Here is a 23,353-nt window from a genome sequence, read left to right on the forward strand (position 1 = left end):
TGTGCACATGTTTATATTCTCCTGACAGAACAGTGAGTTTTCTCAAGTTTGTGTTTGGTTTATCTTCACTATTTATCACTGGTTCTCCTTTGTCTTACTCTGGTGTCGTTTTCTGTCTGCTTTCCTTCTCTTTAACGATCCTCACCCGTCACATTAATGGCTGGAAATTGTGCTGACTTTGAAATATAAGCCACAAACATAAGATTAGCTAACATTCACACTTTCCAGTGCTTGGTTTATAAAGTAAGTCTGACCTTTATAATATCATCTTGAATTTTTGCCATTTTTGCTTTGCATAAACAATGATGATACACAAAATAAATAAGTAAAACCTTCAACATGACGGCCTTTGAGCAGTGAAACAAAATAACAGTCACCGTGGGTGATAGTTTTTGCACTATAGCAAGTTAAATTTAGCAGCATGCCAACATCATTGCAGTCCTCAATCATTAAAAAATACAAATACACCTAAACTAAACTAATTGGTAATATATATCTTTTTGCTTTCTTTCATGCATATGTCATTGTTTTAAAACTACAGCACAGACTTTTCTGTAAAACCGTCCAAGATGATTTAAGATGAAGTTGATTCATCTATAGAACAAAATGTTGTGGCTAGCTTTTTGGCAAATTATTTTTTTTAATCCTTGTTTAATAAATGTAAAAACTGCTTGATTCGAAAATGAGCTTCTGATGACATCACATTATAAGTTGCTTTTGAGTGTTTTTGCTGTTTATTTTTGGCATTTTACTTTTCTTTTCTTTCAATTTCTCCATTAAATGGCTTCTGAACAGCTGCCACAAAACGGAGTGTTTTCATCTGGGAAAATACTGACTGCATTTTGAGGAAATTCATTAAACAACAACAATTTTTGACTGTATTTTAATATCCAGTTAACAGATGGGAAGCAAAAACACTTTTATCAACAAAAATTCTGATTAAAATCCTAAAAGTGCACTCTACGTGCATTCATCATGCGTATCTTTATATTCAACGAGAACTATCTTTTGAAGCATCAAGTAAAAACACTCATTGATAATTATGAAGCTTGCAATATATTGCAGTAAGTTGTTGAAGCTATGTAGACTGAGAGTAAAAATACAAAACACTTGTATCAGTTCCAACAAAGAAAATAGATTAACTTAAGCTAGAAAACGAGTCTGAGTTTGTGGGTAGCAGTGATCGTTACATTTTATAACATCTGCTGGGAGGAAGGAGCTGTGATATCGCTCAGTTGTGCGCATAGGATGCAGCAGTTCGTCACTGAAGGACCTCAAAGCTATTAAAATAAGTAATCTTTAAAAGTATTTTTGCGTAATTCATTCACATCCGGAATCTTCAATTTAAGCCTAATCAGCCTTAAACATTTGCTGCCTGACTTACAGAAATCCTGTTTAGCACAAAAATCAATTAGATGGAAAGATTCCATTTGAAATATTTAAACATTAGTACAAAGTAACCTTCTGAAGACGATGTCAATGTTTGCTTCAGCTTCACCATCAAAATCAGTATAGAGTCCGACTTTGGCATGAAAACATGAGTGAACTTAAAGGCATTGAAATGTTTAAAATCTGTAAAAGTTGCTAATTTGCCCCAGTGTTTACCAGTGCCTCCATTCTTGTGCCTTTTGTGACGTCGTCAATCCAAATAACGCAAAGGAGATTTTTTTCTTCTTCTTCCTTTCAGTGGGATTTGTGAAATTTTGTTGTGGACGTCTCATTTGTTCAACACCTAGCTGTGTTTTTATTGTAAGTGACCACTTGTCAATGAGACCAAAATACATCACTGGATGGTATCTTTAAAGCCCAACGCGGAGCACACCCAGGAACTACTTGATCTGCAATCAGAACCCGTTGTTTACGGGGCAGCACCGACGGCTCTGAGCAGTCCACTAATGAGACAATGACCAAAGGAGAAAAACTGTGCAGCGCGTACCCATGCGAGAAAGGCAGAACTTGTTTTATGATGAGGAAGTGGCTTTTGACTGATGAGAGCGGAAGGCTGAAATAAAGAAGAAAAGAAGAGACGAGTGACGAGTGTCCCACCGTTGACTCTAAAGAGAACCGGCCTGCGCAGCCATCAAGGAAGTGGCTGGATAGCATTTGTTGTGAGAGGAGGGGCGGGTAGAGAGGGGAGGGGCCGACCGTATCGACCGAGGTGGAACTGCAACACACACACACACACACACACACACACACACTGAACACACAGAAACACCAGGAAGCCCAGCAGAGGAAAGGGGGGGTGGGGTTGCGTAGGCGGGGCCCTCTCTCCCTTTCTCTCCCTCACCCTGTCGGCGTCCAGACGACTTGCTCCGAAGGGAAAATCCTGATGTGTCCAGGCGGGCCCTGATCCAGAAGCAGAGAGAGGAGAGGAGGTGGCAAAAGAGCGGACAGGAGAAGAAGGAACCATGGAGGAGGAAGAGGAGGAAGTGCTGGGCTACTTGGACAAGGTGCTGGAGGAGGAAGACGAGGTGTTTGAGTATGGAGATGGCGAGCTGGACCTCATCACTCCGATACATAAACAGTTCAAGGTGAGGTGAGGCGGGCGCTGGACAGCCGGATACAGGAAAAACACGCCGGCGATGCAAACACTTGAAAGCTGATCCACTCGTAGACTAGCTGAAAGCCGTAATTGGAGTCCTCTTATGATGTGGCGTCAATGTGTTTGTTTTTGTGCTTGTGAGACATCTGTGCCGCAGCCGTTTGTGTGTGTGTGTGTGTGTGTGTGTGTAACAAAGCAGCTCCTCTGGAGCACATGTCTCCTCACTCTGCTGCTCTGTGAACACTTCTGATTTCTTCCCAAGCTAACTTCTGTGTGTGTGTGTGTGTGTGTGTGTGAACTCCTATCTGCAGTTGAACTGTCTCACACTGCCACAATATCAGCTCTGTTATCTCAACCAGTGAGTACAGGGGTGCAAAAGGAACGTATGAATGGAGAATCCTTCTGTGTTGGGGAGGGAAAAAAATAAATACTTCCTTGCTTTCTGGATTTCTCATCTTGGTCTTGCTACACAGTAGCTCTTTGTACAGCGGAGGGAAAATATTCTTCGTGTCTTTTTTTTCTCCCCCCCTTCCAACTTTCTATTCGACTCTAAAATGGTAAAATGAGCACTTCTCCTGCACTTTAGCAAGTTTAGCCAGGGGTCAGGTCTAAATTCCATCCTGCAGTGTTTCAAAAGTATTCATACTGCTTAAACATACTCTCATTTTGTCACAATAAATTGTCCTGGTAATTATGGCGATACTGTTGTTGTTTTGAGACCATTTTCAAGTAATATATTGATAATGGAATAATAATGCAAGTTTGGCCCCCTAAGGACCAATAAGCTTTAATTTTGTAAAGAACACTTATCAGTCCAACTGCAAATAACATGTCTTGCAGTTATAATAAAACATAACAAGCAAAGTTAATAAATAAAAACCTCACACACCAAAACCATAAATAAAATGGATTTGAATGTCACTGTAAACAAAATATTAATCACCAGAGTGGAAATGATGAAGCTCAGTGTAATTTATCACACGACTAATTGATTAATTACTTATTGCGACAAAAAACATATGCGTTTGAATGGGACCTAATGTCATAGACCAACACAAAGTGGTGTGTACTTGTGGAGGTGAATGAAAATGATGAATGTGAAATACTAAAAGCTTCAGATGTCAATAACCTGAGATTAAATTTCTTACAAGTGGACTCTATTTATTATTTAGGTGGATTTTACATAACTGTATCAGAGAATTGTCTCAGGCAAAGTTAAATGCAAATGCATGCCACACTTTTCAGATTTTTATTTCTAAAAAGCTGAAAATATTTATTTCACCAGGTCTTTTAAAAGAGCTTAGAAGGTTGTAGTAACAATTAAGCCTGTCACACCAAGCAATAAATTAATGAATTGTATAATAGATTAAAATGAGCTCGATAATTTTTATTTGGATGATTATATTAGTTAATATTGTTGAATAGCCGACATTTTGAAATAAAAAAAATTGACAACCAGTACAAAATAGTTGGTTGCACTGTTTTTTAACAAAAGTCCTAACTGGCGCTTTCCTGGTTTTCTCATCTAAGCTGAATGATTGATATGTTCTTAACTGTAATTTTATTTAGCGACTTCATAATTCATTTTAAATATTTCTGTTTTGTTTTTTTTGGGATATTTAAAATGTTTCCTAGTTCCAGTGTTGAATGTTCTTTAAAAAAAAAAAAAGTTATCTTTGAGAGCGTATACTTTCCATTATTATTATATTAGTTGAAAATGGTTTCAAAATGACAATATTACCGTTTATTGCAACAGTTTCTAGGATAATTTACCAGAAAACTTTATCCTAAGTAAACACCAAGCTCATACATTACAACCTTACTCTGTTGTTTGGGTCTGCCGTGTTCTGTTAAGGAAATAGAACCTGGTTCAATCCGCAGAAACATCTGTTAGTACCACCATTGCTAAACAGTTAGCTGTGTCTTTAAAAAAAAAAAGACTCGTGAATCACCATACTTTGTGTGATAATCGTTCACGGCGTCATCACAAACCACACCTTTGGTCTTCAGAGATAACATCGATGTCAGAGGTAGCCGGTAGTTGAGACGGATTTAACACGTAGAGCCAAAGTCGGGCCTTCTTGCCCCTCTCTTAGGGGAGGGCTAGTGTGCTAATATCATCGCAAAGATCTGACCGTGTTAATAATTAATCATCCTTTCTCCTCACTAGTTGCTTTTTGCAGATCTGTGACGGTACATGTGTGTAAACAGATTTAGAAACCCAGCCCAAAGAAGACTGGTTTTTTTTTTCATACAGACACAGCAGAAGATTTTTATTTCTTTCCATCCACAGAACTGACTCGTATCGCAGTGTTTTTTTTTAATCTGATATTGTGGTCCTGTGACATGAAGCTCACCTATGTGGCACATTGATCAGGATTCAGGGTCATTTAAATATGCAAATGCAAAAACACAAAATCTTTCCAAGTATTTTTGGTCTAGTTTCTAGTGCACATATGTAAGCATACATGATACGAAGATATTTGCACTAGAAACTAGACCACAGTTTCTAGTGGTTAGCGCTGTTTTTGCCTTCTTGTGAAAAAGACGTTTCACATTTGCTTCTTATCGGGTTTTAAGACTTCTTTTTTTTTTACTGAAATGGTTGCACATTTTCTTCTAGGTTTGTATCTTGGCAGATAATAAAGTGCAAACCTTAAGAAGAAACTGCTGCCTAAAAGTAAAACTGCATGTTACTCAACTATCCTCACACTCGTTGGCTAAGGAATGGTTAATAAAAAGAAAGAAAATGTCCTGACCCAGGTTATGTTCTGTGGAAATATCATAAAATTGCGTTCCTGACGGAAAGTTGCCTGGAAAACGGGGAGGAGAAACAGACCAAATTAGCTTGAGAGTTGAGGAAAAATGCACAGAAGCTCTTGCTGTTGCTCTTCTAAAATTTGGAGTGCTGCCGCTAAGATGGCGCTGAATGTTATGCACACAAAAAAGACGTCAAAACATTCATTCAGATTTAAATGAACAGTTTGAAACGGATAAAATATAATCTAAAAATAATCGTTTCTTTTAACTGGAAACTTCATACAAACTAGAGGAACTGACTGGTATTAGACTTCCATTGCAACCTAACTTGACATATTTACACCTTACATGTAGTATGTGAAGAAACATATGGATCTGTTATCCATATGTTTGGATAAGAGATCCAAATCATTTGGCAGCAATATACAGCCAGATATAAAATCAACTTTCTTCCAAGGCCATTTAGACCAAAATGGCCTTGGAAGAATATATATGATTGTGAACACCATCTTTTTTATTTGAAAAAGTTATGATTTTTCTGCACAACAGACCTAAACAGAAAGTATGCCATATTTTGCTAAAAACATGATTATAGCTGCAACTTCTTTCACTCTGATCTCCATGTATAGCTGCAACCTGGAAGCTACATGAGTCAGCTAAGTCACCATCGACGTTTTCAGATGAGGAAATCTTCTCGCTGCACAAGTTTTATGGATTCCCGTCAGGCTTTTGTTTCAACCACGTGTGTGTGCTTTATTCTGGTGTTTACCTGGCGTCCTAACTGCTCTGGCACCATGCAGGAAATGAATTAAAGTCGCGGTCCTCCCGTGTGATGCCGGCATGTGCTTTGTGTCCACTTCATTACAGCGTTGTGTATTGTTTTTGCAGGGAGATGTTGAGAAAGGGCTGGAGATGAAGAAACTGGTGCTGTCTGGTTTCTTGGCCAGCGAAGAGATCTACATCAACCAACTGGAGGCCCTGGTGTTGGTGAGACACACATTCTCACACAGCTGCTGTGTGCGAACCTGTTTAGTGGGTCAGAAAATACTCAATCATATTGAGAGCCGAACCGCTGCCACTGTAGTTTCCTGAAACACGTTTCCCCATGCTGAAGCAGCGCAATATGTCATTTCCTGCCTTTTTATAGCCACACGCTGCCCTATGACCAACATGGGGTTTCACATATGTCGAATTCAAGATAACCACTGTTTAGTAAAACTGAAGTCAATAAGTAAAGATGGAACATCAATAAAAGCAAGTTTTGTAGTGAGTTCACCAAACAGAGTCCAGTAAAGTTAAATCTGTCTGGACTTTTTAGTAGCTGCCGTCTTTGACGACACCAGCCAGACGTTTCACAACACAGCCCACTCTGTCTTTTTCCCCAAAGTCGCTGAGTGTCTCCAGAACACATTTGCATCATGTTTTTTAGTCCTACTTTATTTTTAATCACCGACTTTTATGTTGAAAACCTCAGTAGCAGACCAGCGCAGAATTTGTTTCTGCTTGTGTAGTCATTTACAGCCACTTTGAGTCTAAACCACTGTCACCGCAGGCTTACCCACGATGAGGGATTGTTGTAAAGTTAGCGACTTGACGCTATCGGCTGGGCTTCTGTAGACAGACATGTATTAAATAATCAACTCAGTCCAACTGTATTATGTCATAAAAAACATGATTTCAAAGTATTTATAGTTGAATTGGAAATTAACTAACTGCTTGGACTGGGTTTGAATGAAATGGATTAATTTAATTTGATTCTAATTAACTTTAGTGATGGACACCTGTTTATCTTCTAAATTGCCTTTAGATGGCATGTATGTAAATAAACTGAATTTAATTGATCTGTTCACTTTCAGTTCAGTTTAGTAGAGTCATATAACACCAGTTATTTTCTGGTGTTATATGACTCAGTTTTAAATTCTTCACATGCTTATTCTGAAACAATACTGTCCTGATTGATCGATTGCTTCCTTCCTTTTCATTTTCTCTGTTACGACTGCACAAATGACCCGATTACATATGTCGCTTGTATGTTTTATATATAGAAGTGGGGGTGGCCATATGGAGTTAGTTTTACTGCGATATTTTGAGGTACGATTGTGACTTTTTTAGGTAGCTGAATAGTCGTGTCTGCTTGGCAATCATAGCTGCACAAACACAAATGGTTCTCTTGTAAAACATTTTCCTTAGTAACCAGTCGCATAAAGCTGCTCACTGGCTGATATCCTGATGCGTCTCTAGTTTTATACATTGTTCAAGCTTTTATGTTGAATGACACTTTTTCACATCTTCTGTGGAGACTACTAGCTATGCACTGTAACACTGTTTGGACATTTCAAATTATTTTTGATGAACTCGACTGGTCTAGTGAATGAACACCAAACTTTTTATTAAGTCCTTTAATTCTCATATATCTACTGGATCATACTGTGTGCCTGTGGCCATCATGACCACTGTAGAAAAGCAGTGAGCTAGTCAGTCTGATGCATCTTCATCCAACCTCTGAATTCAGAAATACTCTGACTCAAGAGAAAGCTTTTAAGTTTTTCACTCTTATCTGGACCCTCAATCCCAGCCAGCAGAACGAATCTGCTCTCAAATTCGACATGGTCTTACGCTCCATTAATTCAACCAGTGCCAGTCAACCAGATTTCTTTCTCCCTCTGCAGCCCATGCGCCCCCTGAAAGCCGCAGCCACGAGCTCGCAGCCCGTCCTGACCATGCAGCAGATAGAGACCATCTTCTACAAAATCCAGGACATCTTTGAGATCCACAAAGAGTTCTATGATGCCCTGCTGCCCAGCATACAGCGCTGGGACGAGAAGGTCACTGTGGGGCATCTGTTCCAGAAGCTGGTGAGTCTGACGTTGCCTCAAGACGTTAAACTGCGTGGGTCTTTTTTTTCTTTTCTTTTTTCTCCTCTTTGATGTTATCCACAGAGAACAAGAAAGTGGCTGTTAAAAAGAGAGTTGTAAGGCTTCTCTGAGTTGGCTGCCAAATTTAGACAAGTGATTCACCAAGTAGCTGTTCCTGTTTGTGTTCGTGTGTGTGTGTATGTGGGGGTGCGTGTGTGTTCCTGACATTTGCAGAAATAGTCCAGCTTTCAGTCTAACACTTTTTTGGTTGTTGTTTAGTTCAGAAAGATTGGTGTCAGATTAATCATCTTTGCAGTGAATTTTGAAATATCAGGCTTTATCAATTTGGTTTAGTTTTTAAAAAGTAAACAATTAATCTGAACTGCTTTACATGGTTTGTAGCTAATCTTCTATTTGGTCCATAACAATGTGTCAATGTAGAATCCAAAATCCATTATAATCATTGAAAATTGTTGAATTCAAGTTATATTTTCAATAATAATTTGCAGCAGTAAGCTCATATTTGAGTTCATAGAAACTGATGTTATTTTCTTACCTTGTCTTGAATCAGACGATTTATTGTCCTGTAGCTGTTTCGGCTAAGACCATGTTTCCTGAAGGTTCTGGTACATTATCTGGGTATGAATTTATCAGATGTCTGTTCCATCATGGGAGATCCTGTGCTGTTGTTGCTGTGATTAGAGCAGAGAAAATGTTTTCCTGCTCAGTAACAGATTGTAGCATCTATCTTTCAACACGACTGTGGCTCAACTTGCTTCTGATTAATTGTTGCTTCTGTTAACTGCCAGCTTAAAAAGCCAAGAATCCTCTTGGTGTTTACTACACCTGTCAACACATGAGTTGATGTCTTTTGTGTAGTTATCCAGTTATGGCATAAATCTGTATTTCGTGTTCATCTTTCTTGGAGGATCAGATTTAGACACATTATAAAGTATTTCAGTCAGGAAATGGCTGTAAATCTATGATTGTGCCAAAAGTTATAGCCCCAAATTGATTTACTGGATGCCATATAAACAAGCAACATAAAATCTATAGAAAAAAAAACATGAAATCAATATAATGTTTTTATAACCTTTATGAAATCTGCAGTGTTGAACTTTTTTATATTTATTTACATTGTACACACAAGCTTTATAATGTATTGGGATTTCATCAGCAAAAAGAAGTGCATGGTTATGAAGTGGAATTAATCGGATGAATCAGTTATTGAAATAATTGTAAACTAATTTAGTAATTAATTCACCATAAATCGGAGTATACAATTTCAAAAAAGGCCATTTGTTGAAAAGTTAACATACTCAGAGCAGTAATTAGACCAAAACTGTTAAAAAATATAAATATGTTTAATTTAAGTTAAAAAAAAGAAAAAAACCTTTGTCAGTAAATACTCAGAACTACTCAAGTGTTATACTTTTAGCTTCATTTGGTCCAAATTCACTAAAGCAATTCTATGTTACTGCATTTCAGGCAATAAAATGTTTATTTTCTATTTAAAAAGGCATTGACTTATTTGTTTATGAGAACCTTCTTAGAGCACATGGCATCAGGAAGTCTTGGAAATAGCAGGAAATTTTTAATAGAAATTTAGTGAAGTCTTCCAGTAAACCGAAATGGACCATCGGTGGAAGATATTATGATCCAAAACACATGAAAAATCAACAAATCGTTCAGCAGACACAAAATCAGCTAAAGAAAACATACGCATGTATGAGAAAGGCTTAATTTTTGTGCCAATTTTTAAAAAATGTAATTAATTGATTAATTGTCAGAAAAATCGATAGATTAATTGACTACTAAAGTAATTGCAAATTATTTTACACATCTTTACCAGGGGTGCCAGGTCATGTACATAAACCCAACTCCCTGCCCGGTTTTTGTCTTTTACAGTAAGAAATCACTGACTCACCTCATGCATACAGAACCAGGGGTGTGTGAACAAATGAAACGTTTATTGAAAGTGTCCCATCAGCCGATGCTTAACATCAGACCAAATGGTACAAATGACTTCAAACTTTCCCTGTAGTGACTCTCTTCTGCTGGAATCACAGGAGTCACACCAGCAGGAGTCAGCTGTTACTGTAGTCATCAACTCCCATCTGTGCTGTTTAAATGTGCGTAGATGAGCATGTTGTGTGACAGCAAAACATTTAGTCGGAGTGGCAGTGTGAGAATACAGATAGCGGCGTAATTAGCTGCTATATGCATCCTGCTGCTCCTCATCGGTAGTGTGGAGTCCGCAGGAGCAGCAAGGAGTTCCAGGAAAAACGAGACAAAAGCTAGCTATGCTTCCCAGTTATTTCACCTTTCTCACACAAGCTCCATGTTGGGAGTGACTTGGTTGGATTTTGATTGGGAGATAATTGTTTTAGTCAGTATGTTTTTAAAAACTGTAAACAATAAACAAAATACTATTTTCGGCCTTCTGCATAAGTGGACAATAACCCGTCATTAAAAAGAAAGTTAGGGCAAAAGTAGTTTTGTTTTTTTACTCTATAAATCCAGTAAAATCCTCAATTATTATGGGACAGTGGTATTTGCATGTAGATAAGACCTAAAGAAAAGAATAATGCTCCCAAACCTCGAAGTATACAAGAGGCACTGTACCTACCCAGAGTTTATATTTTAGTCAAGATGTAGATCAAGAATTCCTCTCTGTTTGTTTACATTAAGTTTACACTTAATATGGGGCTGAAATAATTAATCAGATCAATTAATTGTATTAATCGTGATTAATTGATTATTGAAATCAACTAATTTCGTAATTAGATAATCACTAACTGGAGTATTTAGACTTAAAAAGGTAATTTGCTTAAAAAAAACAATACAGTCGGAGCACTAATTTAACCAAAATGATATAAAAAATATATACATTTCACATTTAAACTTTGTTTTTGGTAAATATGTTTTACCTAGAACTCCTCAAGTGGCGCAGCTTTGGCTTATCTATCTAGCTGCAGATGCATCCTTTTCTATAATGATCAAAGAAACACTAATGTAATGCCATGTTATTGCATTTTAGGAAATTGCTTTTTAAAAAAGGGATTGAATTATTTGTTCATTTTCATTTTTTTATGTATTTCTAACATTGTATAAAATAAACTCATGAGGTTAAATCTGTGGAATGTCCCAAAATCTTTTAGCCAATTAATCAATTAATCATCAGACTAATCGACTACTAAAATAATTGTTAGTTGTAGCAATAATTAAATGATGTTGAGTTTAATATGGTTGTGATAAGGATAGAAATGAACTTTGGTGTGTCCCAACAGGACTGCTGTTTTTGGAATCCCTACCACTAAGAGTAACACATGATCACCATCCATTCTGCAGCCATGGTGTTGTTCAGTATTTCAATTTGTTGCTTGTTTCTTGTGTCTCAATTGGATCACAATCCCATAAATTGTTTCTAAAGAAATTGGCAAGTGAGTGCAAATAGCTGATTTTTGATCAGCAGGTCAAATGCTGAAACTATAAATCGTTGTTTATGTGTTTGTGGACAATACTGCTCCCACATTCCCTCATTTTCCACCTGCCACTCTGACCGGCTGCGTGAAGTGCTGCAGTTTTCCCTGGAGCGCCGTGGGTTTCCTCCCATTCCAGACACTTTGTCACAATGTGCCGAATCAACGTGAAGAACTGAAGAAATGTTGTGAATTTATATCTGTTTGTGCTTCCCACTCTTTCTATTTCTGGAAGTTTCTCTTCTCCTTCCAACGTTGTGCAAAAACTCACTTCTTTCTGTGATAATGAGGATTGAATCCTTATTTGTCTGGTTTTTGGGTTAAAATATTGAACTTATTGACTGAGTGAAAGCTTTTCTGTTCGTGTTGAAAAAGACCAAATGTGTATTGAAATGTTATGCGATAGAAAAGCACACAGTACTACTTATGACTTTCTTTCACCAGTGACTTTCTGTTTGCCACTTTTGCATCACATCCTGATTTATGGGGTGCAGGATTAATAATGATCGACCTGAGCTGTCGATTTCTGCAGGTAAACCTTTTCAGAACCTTATCCCCATCTAAATTATGTGGTACATTTTATTGCTTTGTTTACAGCTAACAAAGTCCTCTGACGTTTGTTTTTGCGACATGACAAAATGTAAAAGTTGCAGGGATTTCAATACATGTGCAACGCTTTGTGTCTAGAAGAGAGATGGGAGGAAATGAAGATAAGATGGGGAGTTTAGGAACAAAAGTAACAATAGCCTCTGATTCACTCTGTTCAGTTAAATCCACTCCCATTGCTTTGATAGAGTGCAGTCAACTCTCCAGTTTCTGCATTCAAGCTAAATTGCAGGAGAGTGCATATGTACGCACTGCTGGTTTGCAGCTTGTGTTACAATGCACACACGGTGTAGCAGAGTGGGGCTGCTCTGATTGGTAGATGGGTAGAGAAAGACAGAGACTCTTTCAGTGAAGGGAAAGCTCATATCTACCATTGGTTGGACATTAAGGGCTTGTGAAGGGAATTTGTTGACTGTTAGTGTTTATTTTTATTTACTTTTAAGCCTTCATGCCAGACAGGATGGTAATAGTCTGTGTCTGTGCATCCTTAAAAAGTCTTAAAATCATCTAACAAAAATTAAGGCATTGAAATGTCTTGAACGTTATCTTAAAAAGTAAATTGGACTAAAATACATAAATCACAGATCTTATATTTTTTCTTTATAGGACTATTTAAGCTCATATATTTTATGTAGTTTTATTTTTTTTCTTTTCCTGTTGGGATTTTTATGTCAGGCAAAAATTTGAGTCGTACTCATATCTTCATTGGGTTCTCTGACTCAAGGTCATTGAGGCGCCTGGTAACTAGTAGTTACTGGGCAAAAAAAATTTATTTAATTTTTACTTGAAATGCTTACTTGAATTTGACTACATATCCCTTAAGACATAAATAAAACTTTTTTTTCTGATAGTCCTACACCTTTTGGTTTCTTGTGGTCCCTTTATATTTTTCTGACTTATCTCTTTTTCTGTCCTGCTTTAGGCCAGCCAGCTGGGAATTTACAAGGCCTTTGTGGACAACTACAAGAACGCGCTGGAGACGGCGGAGAAATGCAGTCAGGCCAACAACTATTTCCAGAAGATATCTGAGGTTAGTTGTTTTTTGTTTTTCTTTACAGTAAAAGTATCGGTGGGCAGACAAACATGTAACATGTCTCCCAAGAAAATCAGCAGCAACCATTGGCTTATGTACTGTAACGTTTATTAAAAACTCTGTTGTGTGTGAACAACAACTTTTATAGGTTTCTACATCACTGATTGGACAGTAAACACGTCTCTTGTTTGTCTCGGCTCCTACAAATCCTTCTCACTTAGGTGATGATGAACAGAAACAAAGAAGGGAAGCAAATAAAGTTTTCATTCAGAGAACAGCTGTTATGGGGAAATGTGCTCTTAGTATGAGGAACATGAGCTTACCTGTGTGAGTCATGGTTGAACTATTTGACCCAAACATGGACACATTAACAGACATGACAACAGTTAAAAGTTGCAGTATGTGACTTTATTAAAAACTATGTTTTTTACATATTTGTTAAAACTGTTACCATGTCATGACAGTTTGCAATGAGACAGATAATCAGTAAAAAGATCAATCTCCTCCACCTACCCTCTGTGCTATTATTGACATCTGAAGAGATGCACCACTTCCGACCAAAAACAACCAATCAGAGCCAGGAGGCGGGTTTTAGCGCTGTCACTCAACATCACATACTCACTGCTAAATGTGCTAATGGCGAAGAAACAACTCACCATTACAGGAAAACCGTTCATCCACAGTCATCAGTGGCCATGCTAAGTAGCCTAGCATTCACAACGAGATCTGCTGATGGGGAAAAGTTGTAGCGTAGCACAAAGCAATGGCAGCATGAGATTGTGATTGATGAGTGCTAAGACCCGCCTCCTGGCTCTGATTGGTTGGTTCTAATTCACACTTTCTTTTCCCCCCATATCATACCATCACAACCTCATGACAGTTTCAAAAAATATGCAAACAATATATGTATGTATGTGTAAATATGTACTTTCAGAATATCTCGTCTTGATTTTGATATGACTTGTTGCTGTTATTTGCTGTTAATCATGGACACAGAACTTACAGAGCAGAGTCTCTGTCATTGTGAGCATGGGGTGTGTGGTTTATTTTAGCTGTTCACACGAAAATAGGCCACAATCTTTAGAAATTGGCTGTTCAAAAGCATTTCAACATAACTTCCTGGCTGTCCACTGACACAACGAGCAACAGTATGCTAAAATCAGATGTGGGGAACTATGTTTACAAATTACTCAGGTCTTCTGGTTCTAGTCTGTGCTGTATCCCAAGAACCAGAACCAACATGGTGAAGGAGAATTCAGCTTCTATCCACTTAAAATTTGGGAATAAGCGTCTAGAAAACAGCAAAGCTGCTGAAACACAGAGTTCCTTTAAATCAAGCTTAAAAATCCATCTGTTTAGCATTGCCTTTTATTAGTAAATGCTGGAACATTGATACATATATTTGATGTATATTTCCTTGATGATTTTGATTATGGCATTTGAAAAAATTAATGTTTTTTGGTTGTTTCATAATTGGTTACTATATTGTGTTTTAAGGTGTAAAGAACATTGAACTGCTTTGTTACTGAAATGTGCAATACAAATAAGCCTGATTTAAAACGGAAAAATCCTTCATCAGGATCAGATTGAGCCGTTCCTAATAAATATTACTCCCCACATTTTAAAGCTTGATGGATTACTCCAGTAATCATAATCATTAATTACCCTAAAACCAGACTTTGTTGATTTGAATTTTGGAAGCATATTTCACCATCTGTTCATGTGAACTGAGGCTGTTCTCTGAGCTCCTATCACTACTCTGATGCCTCATCGTGTTCAATGTCCTGCGGCTCTTGCGATCAATATTGTGCTAAAAATACAGACACGCTAGGTGTGGATGGACAAATATTTATCCATCCATCCATATTTTATACTTGCTTTATGCTCACTGGTTTGCAGAGGGTAATTTCCCTCTGTCATTGGGCCAGAGGTGCAACACAAACAGACGAGTACAAAGTCCAGCAACATGATTATATTATATTTTAACCCTGTAATTAAAAACACTGAAGAGAAGAAATATAAAATATTCCTTAACGGTGGTTTAGCTTCTAGTAAATGCTAACTGCGGTTGGCTATGGAGGAAATCTCAACAAATTAATTTCCTCAAAAAGGAAGAGACTTCCAGTTGCACTTAATCCACATCCACTGATTCAGGATGTAGACGTGCTCTGATCAGGCCTTTCAAATTCACTTCACTTGACTTGCTAGTAGAGAAAGTCATTAATCCATAAAGTTCTGCAATTCTTAAGGGAATCTTTGAAGGTAAATCTCATTAGTTCTTTAGGTTTTATTACTTATTTTCATCTGATATGATTGTTAAACTCGATTTTTTATTTGAAACCTTGTTAATGCAGAAAAATACAAGGATTGTTTTCTTTTTCATGTTGCCCAGCTGTGTTTGAATGAGACATTACTTTTGAACTGAGCAGAAAGTTGAAATATTATTATATTATCCTAATTTATTCATCAAATGTTTCATTGTCTGCTTTTTACTGAAAGAAATATGCATCATAAAAGTACATTTAGCTGGTTGATGCAGTTAAAGACCAAAACAATGGTGGGAGTTCTTTGTTCTGATGCATTTGATGAATAGAAAAAAAAGATTTCCCAGAATTTAACTTGCTGATCACAGATCAGTGCCAAGTAAGTACTGCACAGTGCGACATTACATAAAAACTGGTAATTGTATATTTCTTTTATTTCACTTTGGTCCTTCTTGTCTTATAATCAGTCCAGTATGGTTCTAGTTTTTGTTAGCAGTTTAGTAAACATCTTAAGATTCATATTTCTTAATCATATTTTTCTTTTTCCCTGTTTCTGTCCAGACTGTTAGCGTGAAAGGACCCAAAGACTCCAAAGACTCCTCCACAAAAAGTTCTATGGAGAGTGAGTAGTGTGTGTTTCCTGTTCTTTTACGCTCCAGAGTGTGTCTATATCTGTCTGGGTTGTGAAAGGGAATCCAGTCTTGTCCTTCCTGCTTGTGTATGCAGCCGGTGGGCATCAGGAGTCAAACCGTTGTATGTGTGAACCTGCTCTCTCTCTCACACACACACACTCTCTCTCTCTCATTCTCTCACCGGCTCGCTCCTCTGCTGCCTGTGTGCCTGAGAAGGGAGGCAGTGATCTGGAGCAGAGAGTCAGAAGAGCAGAAGAGGGATATGGCGGTTCTGCTGGTGCTCAGACTGTGTTGTAGCTGCAGATCCGGTAAAGACTGCATGAAATGAGCCACTGGACTTCGACGAAGTGTTATTTTTCTCTTCTTTTTTTCTTGTACCTCTGGGATCCTGTAGTTAATGGGTGAAATAGGATTGAGCGATGAAGTAGGAGCACTTAATTAATAGTTGTTTTTTTTTTATTATTGCGCTTTCATTTTTATTTACTGACATTGCCTGTTCCGTTTAAACTGCTTTGCTAAAGATTGCGGGGAGAATGGAAGTTTCTTTTAAAGCTGTTATGTGTGCTGGACTTTGTAATTATTGTTCTTTAGAGATTCATTTTTGTGTGTTTGTTAAAAAGATTCAGATTTTCTGAGTATACTGACCTAAAAACAATGCAGGAAAAAGTAATGGTGTGTCGATGTGAGTGAATAAGTGTGTGGTACATCTGGCTGTACTTTGTCTCCACCTTGCAAACTAAATGCTGCTGCATTGAGCATTCTGCCTCAGGGTAGTTTTCTATAAGGGAGAGAGAAAGAACCCTAATGTGCTGTAAAATGTATTACATGGTACCTGGGAAGTAATTAATTCATGTATTGCCAATGACACTTTCTCAATGTAGAGAAACCGTTTTATCGGTCTATTCTTGTTCTCTGTGCTCTGGCTGCACTTTATTATTGTTTACGGATGCTTATGCAGTTTGTATGCTCCTTCATTATATGTACAGTGATGTAGCATGAAGCTACTGCATATCCCCGAACAATCAGGGGTTGTCAGCAACTAAAATAGCCTCTGTTATTAATTTTGAGGCATCAGGAGGATTCCTTTCTTACATCCACCTCTTCCTGTTTCATTATGTTTTGTCACCCTGCCTAGTTTGTAAGTAAATATAACATTATTTGTTCAGTCATTTTTGGAAATGCAGCATTGATGAGATGAGAGCAAAACAATCTGAATGTTATTGTAGATTTATTTATTTCAATAAATGTGGCAGTAATTAAACATTTTCCAGTTTGAAACACTTTCAACTTTGCTATTAAATTATTCAAACTCACTGTAAATATATTTGGCCCCCAGAGGTATTGTGGTCAGGTTCTCTGTTTGCTTAGGTTAGATCAGGAGTGTCAGGATTCAACTTGTTGACTTCTGATACGATACCGATATCTCAGCTTTGAGTATTGTCCGATACCGATATTAACCCGATGCGATATCAGCACGAATCATGCACACTTTTATTACTTATTTTGTAGTGTTGAATGTTAGAAAATGCTTTAGTGATATTACTCAAACATGTATGAGAACAAGTGATCCATTTATTATTAACCAGTGGATCTGCATGCGGGATGCAAGAGCTGCCTGACAGGAATCCTGGGTCAGACTAAATGCTGGAGCAGAATGATTCCATCGGCATTCTTATATCGGAAATTTTAAATTTACGCCAATTTAATCCAATACTTGTTTTTTGTCTGAGAACGAACCGATTTCTGGTGTCAATATCAGATCGGAACATCCCTAGTTTACATTAAAAACTACCCTCTGAAAAATGAGCTGTTTGTCTCTGTTCATATAACATAAAGAGACAAAATAACTGATCAAAGTTGTTTTGTGCGAAATTATTTACTTTTTGTGTTATTTTTCATTTTATTGTCATATCTTTGCAGTCTAATTCCTCATTCAAAGATGTTTATCTTTGTTATGCACAACTGCAACTAAATGTTTGAGCCATATAAAAGCCATATTTACAAAATATATATTTTTTACATATTTGTTGAAACTGTCACAATGTCATGACAGTATGATATGCGACAATAATTTGTGAAGAAATTGCGCTCCTCTACCTTCTCCCATGCTCCTAGTTTTAACTAGAAACAACCAATCAGAGCTCGGAGGCGGGTCTTAGCGTTGTCAATCACAAACTTACGTGGCAGTGCTCACAGCAGCTTTTCCCCATGAGTGGATCTTGTTGCGAATGCTGGGCTAGTTTGCATGGTCACCGATATGGGTGGATAAGCATTTATCCTGTAACGGTAAGTTGGTTCTCCACCATTAACATGTTGATCAGTGAGTATGTGATGTTGATTGACAGTGTTAAGACCCGCCCCCTGACTCTGATTGGTTGTTTTTGGTTGGAAGTGGTGCATTTCTTCAGATGTCAATAATAGCACAGAGTGTATAGGTGGAGGAGATTGATCTTTTCACAGATTATCTGTCTCTTTGCAAACTGTCATGGCATGGTGACAGTTTTAACAAATATGTAAAAAAAAACTTTTTTTAAAATAAAAATTGCATACTGCACCTTCAAGGTTGTAGTGAGTCATATGCAGTGTCTCTGCCAAGAGCCACACAAATCCCAGAAAATTCAGTTTTTGCTAGGCTTGGCCGTAATATTTATATTTTCTCAGTCTCAAATTTCATTCAATGTGGCTTTGAAAAAAGTCTGAAAAATCTTACATTTGACTTGCTGAATCCTGCAGATAAATAAATCCTGAATAAATTATAATGTATTTTTGGTGTGGCAAATCAGTATTGCTACACCTAAACACAACCTCAGAACAAACACTGCCCTGGACATGATCTACTGAAGCTCATGTCTTGCTTTACACTCACAGTTAACCTTCCACAGATATTTTGTTGTATACAAAGTGGCCTAAAGTCATCTGATATTTCCTGCAGCGTCTGTTCCACAATTAAATATTCTTTGCCCTGGCAGTCCATACAGGATGTGTAGTAAGCCCTCTTGGAGGTGGCGACATCGCTTCACTGAGCCACAACAATTGACAGGGGCTGCATTCATGATCACAGGGTGGAGAGACTTCAAAGAACATCTGCACAGCTCTCTTGCTGAGTCTCATTAGTATTAAACAGTAGCTGTGTGGGCATATTTTAGTGAGGAGTGAATAGATGGAAGTCCCATCAGCAGATGAGGAGGGATGTTTTGCTTTCACTCTTTTGTGCCTCGTTGTGGAGGAAGTAGGAAAATGGCATAAACAAGAGAAAGAGAAAATATTTCTGTTGTGCTGCACAGCTAAAGGACTGTAGTTGAAGCAAAGCGTAGTGGTCCTGCTCTCTGCCTGAGTGGAACAACCCTCCCCGCATGCAGAAGCTTCTTCTCTGTTTCACTTGGCTAGTTTTCTTCCCTCGGGCCTCAAATGTATTGCAACTTTTTCATTTCTGAAATGGAGATTAGTTTCTTTCCTGGGTGGAAGAGCATTAGCTGCTTTCCATTTGTTTCTGCCCTTGATGCTGTAGCATTATAATTCACGACAATGTCATGTGACACAGGCTGTAATATGAGGGTGAGGCAGCTTTGACGTTTTTATTTAGTGGCTTCTGGAAGCTGGACTGCAGTGTGGGAGTCCATAGGACTGGGGTCATGAAAATGTTTTTGTTTTTTTCTTTTCTCTGTATAACAGCTTTCATAAACAATCTGGAAATGTTGGGAATTTCACTTTACTGTTTCTCATCGACAAAGATTTATGTTTCCAAACGTCATCCACATTATTTAAATGTTGAATCCATCCATTCATCCATCTTTTTGATCGGACATTCGTCCATTCCAATGTCTTATCACTGTAGAAGCATCTTCCATTTAATTCATCGTCAGGTTTAGTATTAATGCCTCGGTATTGGCAAAAAAATAAAAAGAATAGAGAAATTTGAAAAATTTGATTCTGGAAAAAATATATTTTAGACATTAAAAATGAGAAACAGTCATGTTCTACATCCAGAGTTGGCTTGTTTTTGTTTTTTTCATATTTATACCACCTACCATTTCTCTTTTCTCCTTAGCGTGACTTTGTTTCTATTCCCTCCATCTTTACATTTTGCTGCATCTGTGGGAGTGTTTTACCTCCAGCGGTCATGTATGCCACCTGCTGCTGCTGTTTCACCACCTTAGCAGCAAAGTCAACCCTAGAGAAACCAGCCGAGAGCGGCGATCAGGGGATGTCTCAGTCTTATAGCACTTTTTATAGATGTGTTGTGTTTTCTTTTCCTTAGAATGACTGCTTTTTTAGTTCTGTGTTTAGTTTAGATCATAACAACCTCACTATGCAGAATTACTATTTACTAGTGCACAAACTTAGGAAGAAACAATCAATGAAATGTCTTTTTTTAACCCCCACATGGAAAATATCTTTTTTTTTGGTAAGATTTTCTCGTTTAACTCTGTGAGCTGGGTATTTATTGTTGTCTGAGCTCCAGGTCTGTGACCCACTGTGTGTCTGCGCTGACTCAGACTCTCCGTCTTCTCTCCCCCACAGATCTTCTTTACAAGCCGATTGACCGTGTAACCAGAAGCACCCTGGTCCTTCATGTGAGTGCACCACAGTCACTTTCACAGCCTTAAAGGAGCAGCCCGTTTAAATTGTGCGCTGGGTTATAACAATAAACACAAACTCGTATCGTGCTCCTAGCTAAAGTTTTTCCAGTGTCTTGTGAAGGTTTTCACACAGCTTTGACATTTTTACATTTTGTCAACCCTGAACTTTAATGGGGTTTTTTAATTGGGATTTTATTTGCTGGAACAAATTAGCTTGAGGCGCATGTGTAAAGTGGAAGGGAAATGATAAATGGCTAGATACTTTTATTGTGAAGCTGTGTGGGTGTTTATTCAGCTCCCACTTACTCTTACACCCTGAAATAAAATCCTATCATATTTTTCTTTTGTAGTTTCCCTTCCATTTCACAAATATGCACTACTATGTGTCATTCTATAACATAAGGTTCCATAAAATACAAACTATAGGAAGCAGTCTTGGGGATTCTGGTCTTTACCAGCTTTTAAGATTATATGAATCATATGAAAGTCAAGTGTTCAAAGCAAAAGGCCAAATCGACACTGTTGTTATTATTAATGGAACCAAAATGGCTCAACTTTTGTGTAAGGAAAAAACTTACCAGTCAGTATGATTTTTTAAAACTCGATTCTAGACAGGGGTGCTCCGCTAATTCGGCCCCGATTTCCCTAATTATGGAAGATCAACAATCGGCCGATACTTGCATCTGAATTTGATCTTTTCCACCAATCTACATCTTCGGTCAACGTCTAAAAAATCAACCACTGTCTACTTTTGCTCTGTCGTGAGAGAGACTGACAGTTCAGCCCAATAGGTCAGGTCTGCACATGTGCATTTATAATAGTCACCCCACTCTGTCTCTAATTTGGCAACTTTTCAGAGAAAAAAATATTGGAATCGACCAAAATCAGAATTGATCGGCCAAAAAACTGCAATCTGGGCACTTCTAATTGTTGAGCATCCTTTAGCAACAAAGACTTGAAGTGGTTGTTGCAGTTCTTTGACCTTTCTTGACGTCTCAATGCATCAGTTCTTAATCAAGATTAGGTCTGAATTTGTCAACAATTTAATTTTCTTTTTTTTCAGCCCTTCTTTTATAGATTATCTTCCATATTTGGAATGATAGTCCCACTTTTTTCCAACCCTTTGTTGTTGGAAAGATGGCCTCATATTTGACCCAGAAATCTGAGTCAAATACTTTGTTCTTATCTGACCAAAGGAAACTCTTGTGGCTCATTCAGCCAATGTTCCAAGCTTTGGTATCCTTCCATTTTCATTTACACAACAGGCATTCTCTCTCTTGAAAAAGAAAGAGAATGCCTGTTGTAGTAAGACTTTTTTAAAAAAGAGAATGCCTGTTGTGAAAGTTTAGTATTTAGCAAGCTGTCTGAGGCTTGTAGAGTATTGCAATGTGGCTTTGAGGTCTTTTGTTGGCTCAGACTGACAGAACACCAACCTCACAGGAAATGGTCTTATAAACCTTCCCAACAATTGCTTCTCTAAGGGTATTGTTGATGTCTTTTCAGCTTCTGCATCTTTAATAGTGACTGAAAAGGGAAACCCAGATTTGTTGTTTCCAGCCCCAAACCGGCTTGCACCTTAAATGAGCAAACATTATTCAGAAACTGTCAGCCATGGAAGCAGTTTACGCCTGTGTGTGCGCGTGGTTGTGTTACGGGAGTGCTTCACATGCATATGCTTGCATAAAGCTGGCAGAGAAACAACAAGCCTTTCACTCTGAAACGGCTTTCAGTTCATGCTGCTGTCATGCCTGCTAACCATGCAAGGAAAATTGGCGGCGCTCATTCTGGAGCGAAGGCTGTTCCAGGCTGTCCTGTCATCAGGAATCATCAAAAACAAGGAACTGATATTACTTTAGTGAACATTTTCCTTGTTTGATAGGAAATGAAAAACTAGAGAGTAAGACTGAATGCATTTTTAGATGGTTTGATTTGTTTGCTGGCTGGAACAGGACCTGCTGAAGCACACGCCCAAGGACCACCCAGACTTCCCTCTGCTGCAGGACGCGCTGCGGATCTCTCAGAACTTCCTCTCCTCCATCAACGAGGAGATTGACCCTCGCAGGACTGCCGTCACTACGCCTAAAGGAGAGGTATGTGGCACTTTAAAAAGAAATAAATAAATAAAAACCACAACCTTTGCAACCGCAGGATTCACACACAAATACAGCTGAGTCTATTCAAATAATGCCTCCCTTTGAAGTGAGCGCCTGCTACCCTGTGCGCGTTTTTAATCTGTCAGTAGGAGTTTACCTCTGGTGTTCTTCCAGGCGCGTCAGCTGGTGAAGGATGGATTTCTGGTGGAGGTGTCAGAAAGCTCCAGGAAGCTCCGGCACGTTTTCCTCTTCACTGATCTGCTTCTCTGTGCCAAGATGAAGAAGACAGCTGTGGGGTGAGTGTCATCGGTCAGACTGAAAAACTGTGATCCAGTCTCCTACTGGAACTGCCGAATGAAAAACTCTGCCTTCAGACTTGAACTCGGCTCACTCTCACATTGGAAAAAAATCAAACTTGACAAAGAGTGAATTTTGGTCTTAAAAATCTGTCTCATCCACAGACTGCAGCTGTGACAAGTGATGTGTATGTTTTATTTCTACTC

The 23,353-nt window shown here is 38.1% G+C and overlaps 1 protein-coding gene across 6 annotated transcripts in view; it reads left to right on the top strand.

Annotated features, from left to right (window-relative positions):
- Window positions 1-23,353, top strand: part of LOC114152793 (active breakpoint cluster region-related protein) — a 130,120-nt gene that overhangs the window by 48,804 nt on the left and 57,963 nt on the right. For 5 of the 6 annotated variants that reach the window (XM_028030816.1, XM_028030819.1, XM_028030822.1 and 2 more), the window contains exons 3-9: window positions 6,194-6,292; window positions 7,975-8,160; window positions 13,171-13,278; window positions 16,107-16,167; window positions 20,699-20,751; window positions 22,707-22,847; window positions 23,025-23,146. In XM_028030816.1, coding sequence (XP_027886617.1) covers window positions 6,194-6,292; window positions 7,975-8,160; window positions 13,171-13,278; window positions 16,107-16,167; window positions 20,699-20,751; window positions 22,707-22,847; window positions 23,025-23,146 — 770 coding nt within the window. Of the gene's footprint in view, window positions 1-2,270; window positions 2,535-6,193; window positions 6,293-7,974; window positions 8,161-13,170; window positions 13,279-16,106; window positions 16,168-20,698; window positions 20,752-22,706; window positions 22,848-23,024; window positions 23,147-23,353 lie in introns of those variants that run through there. The other variant, XM_028030823.1, reaches the window with a different exon arrangement.

The sequence above is a fragment of the Xiphophorus couchianus genome, chromosome 11 (assembly GCF_001444195.1).
Source record: "Xiphophorus couchianus chromosome 11, X_couchianus-1.0, whole genome shotgun sequence".
NCBI lineage: Eukaryota > Metazoa > Chordata > Actinopteri > Cyprinodontiformes > Poeciliidae > Xiphophorus > Xiphophorus couchianus.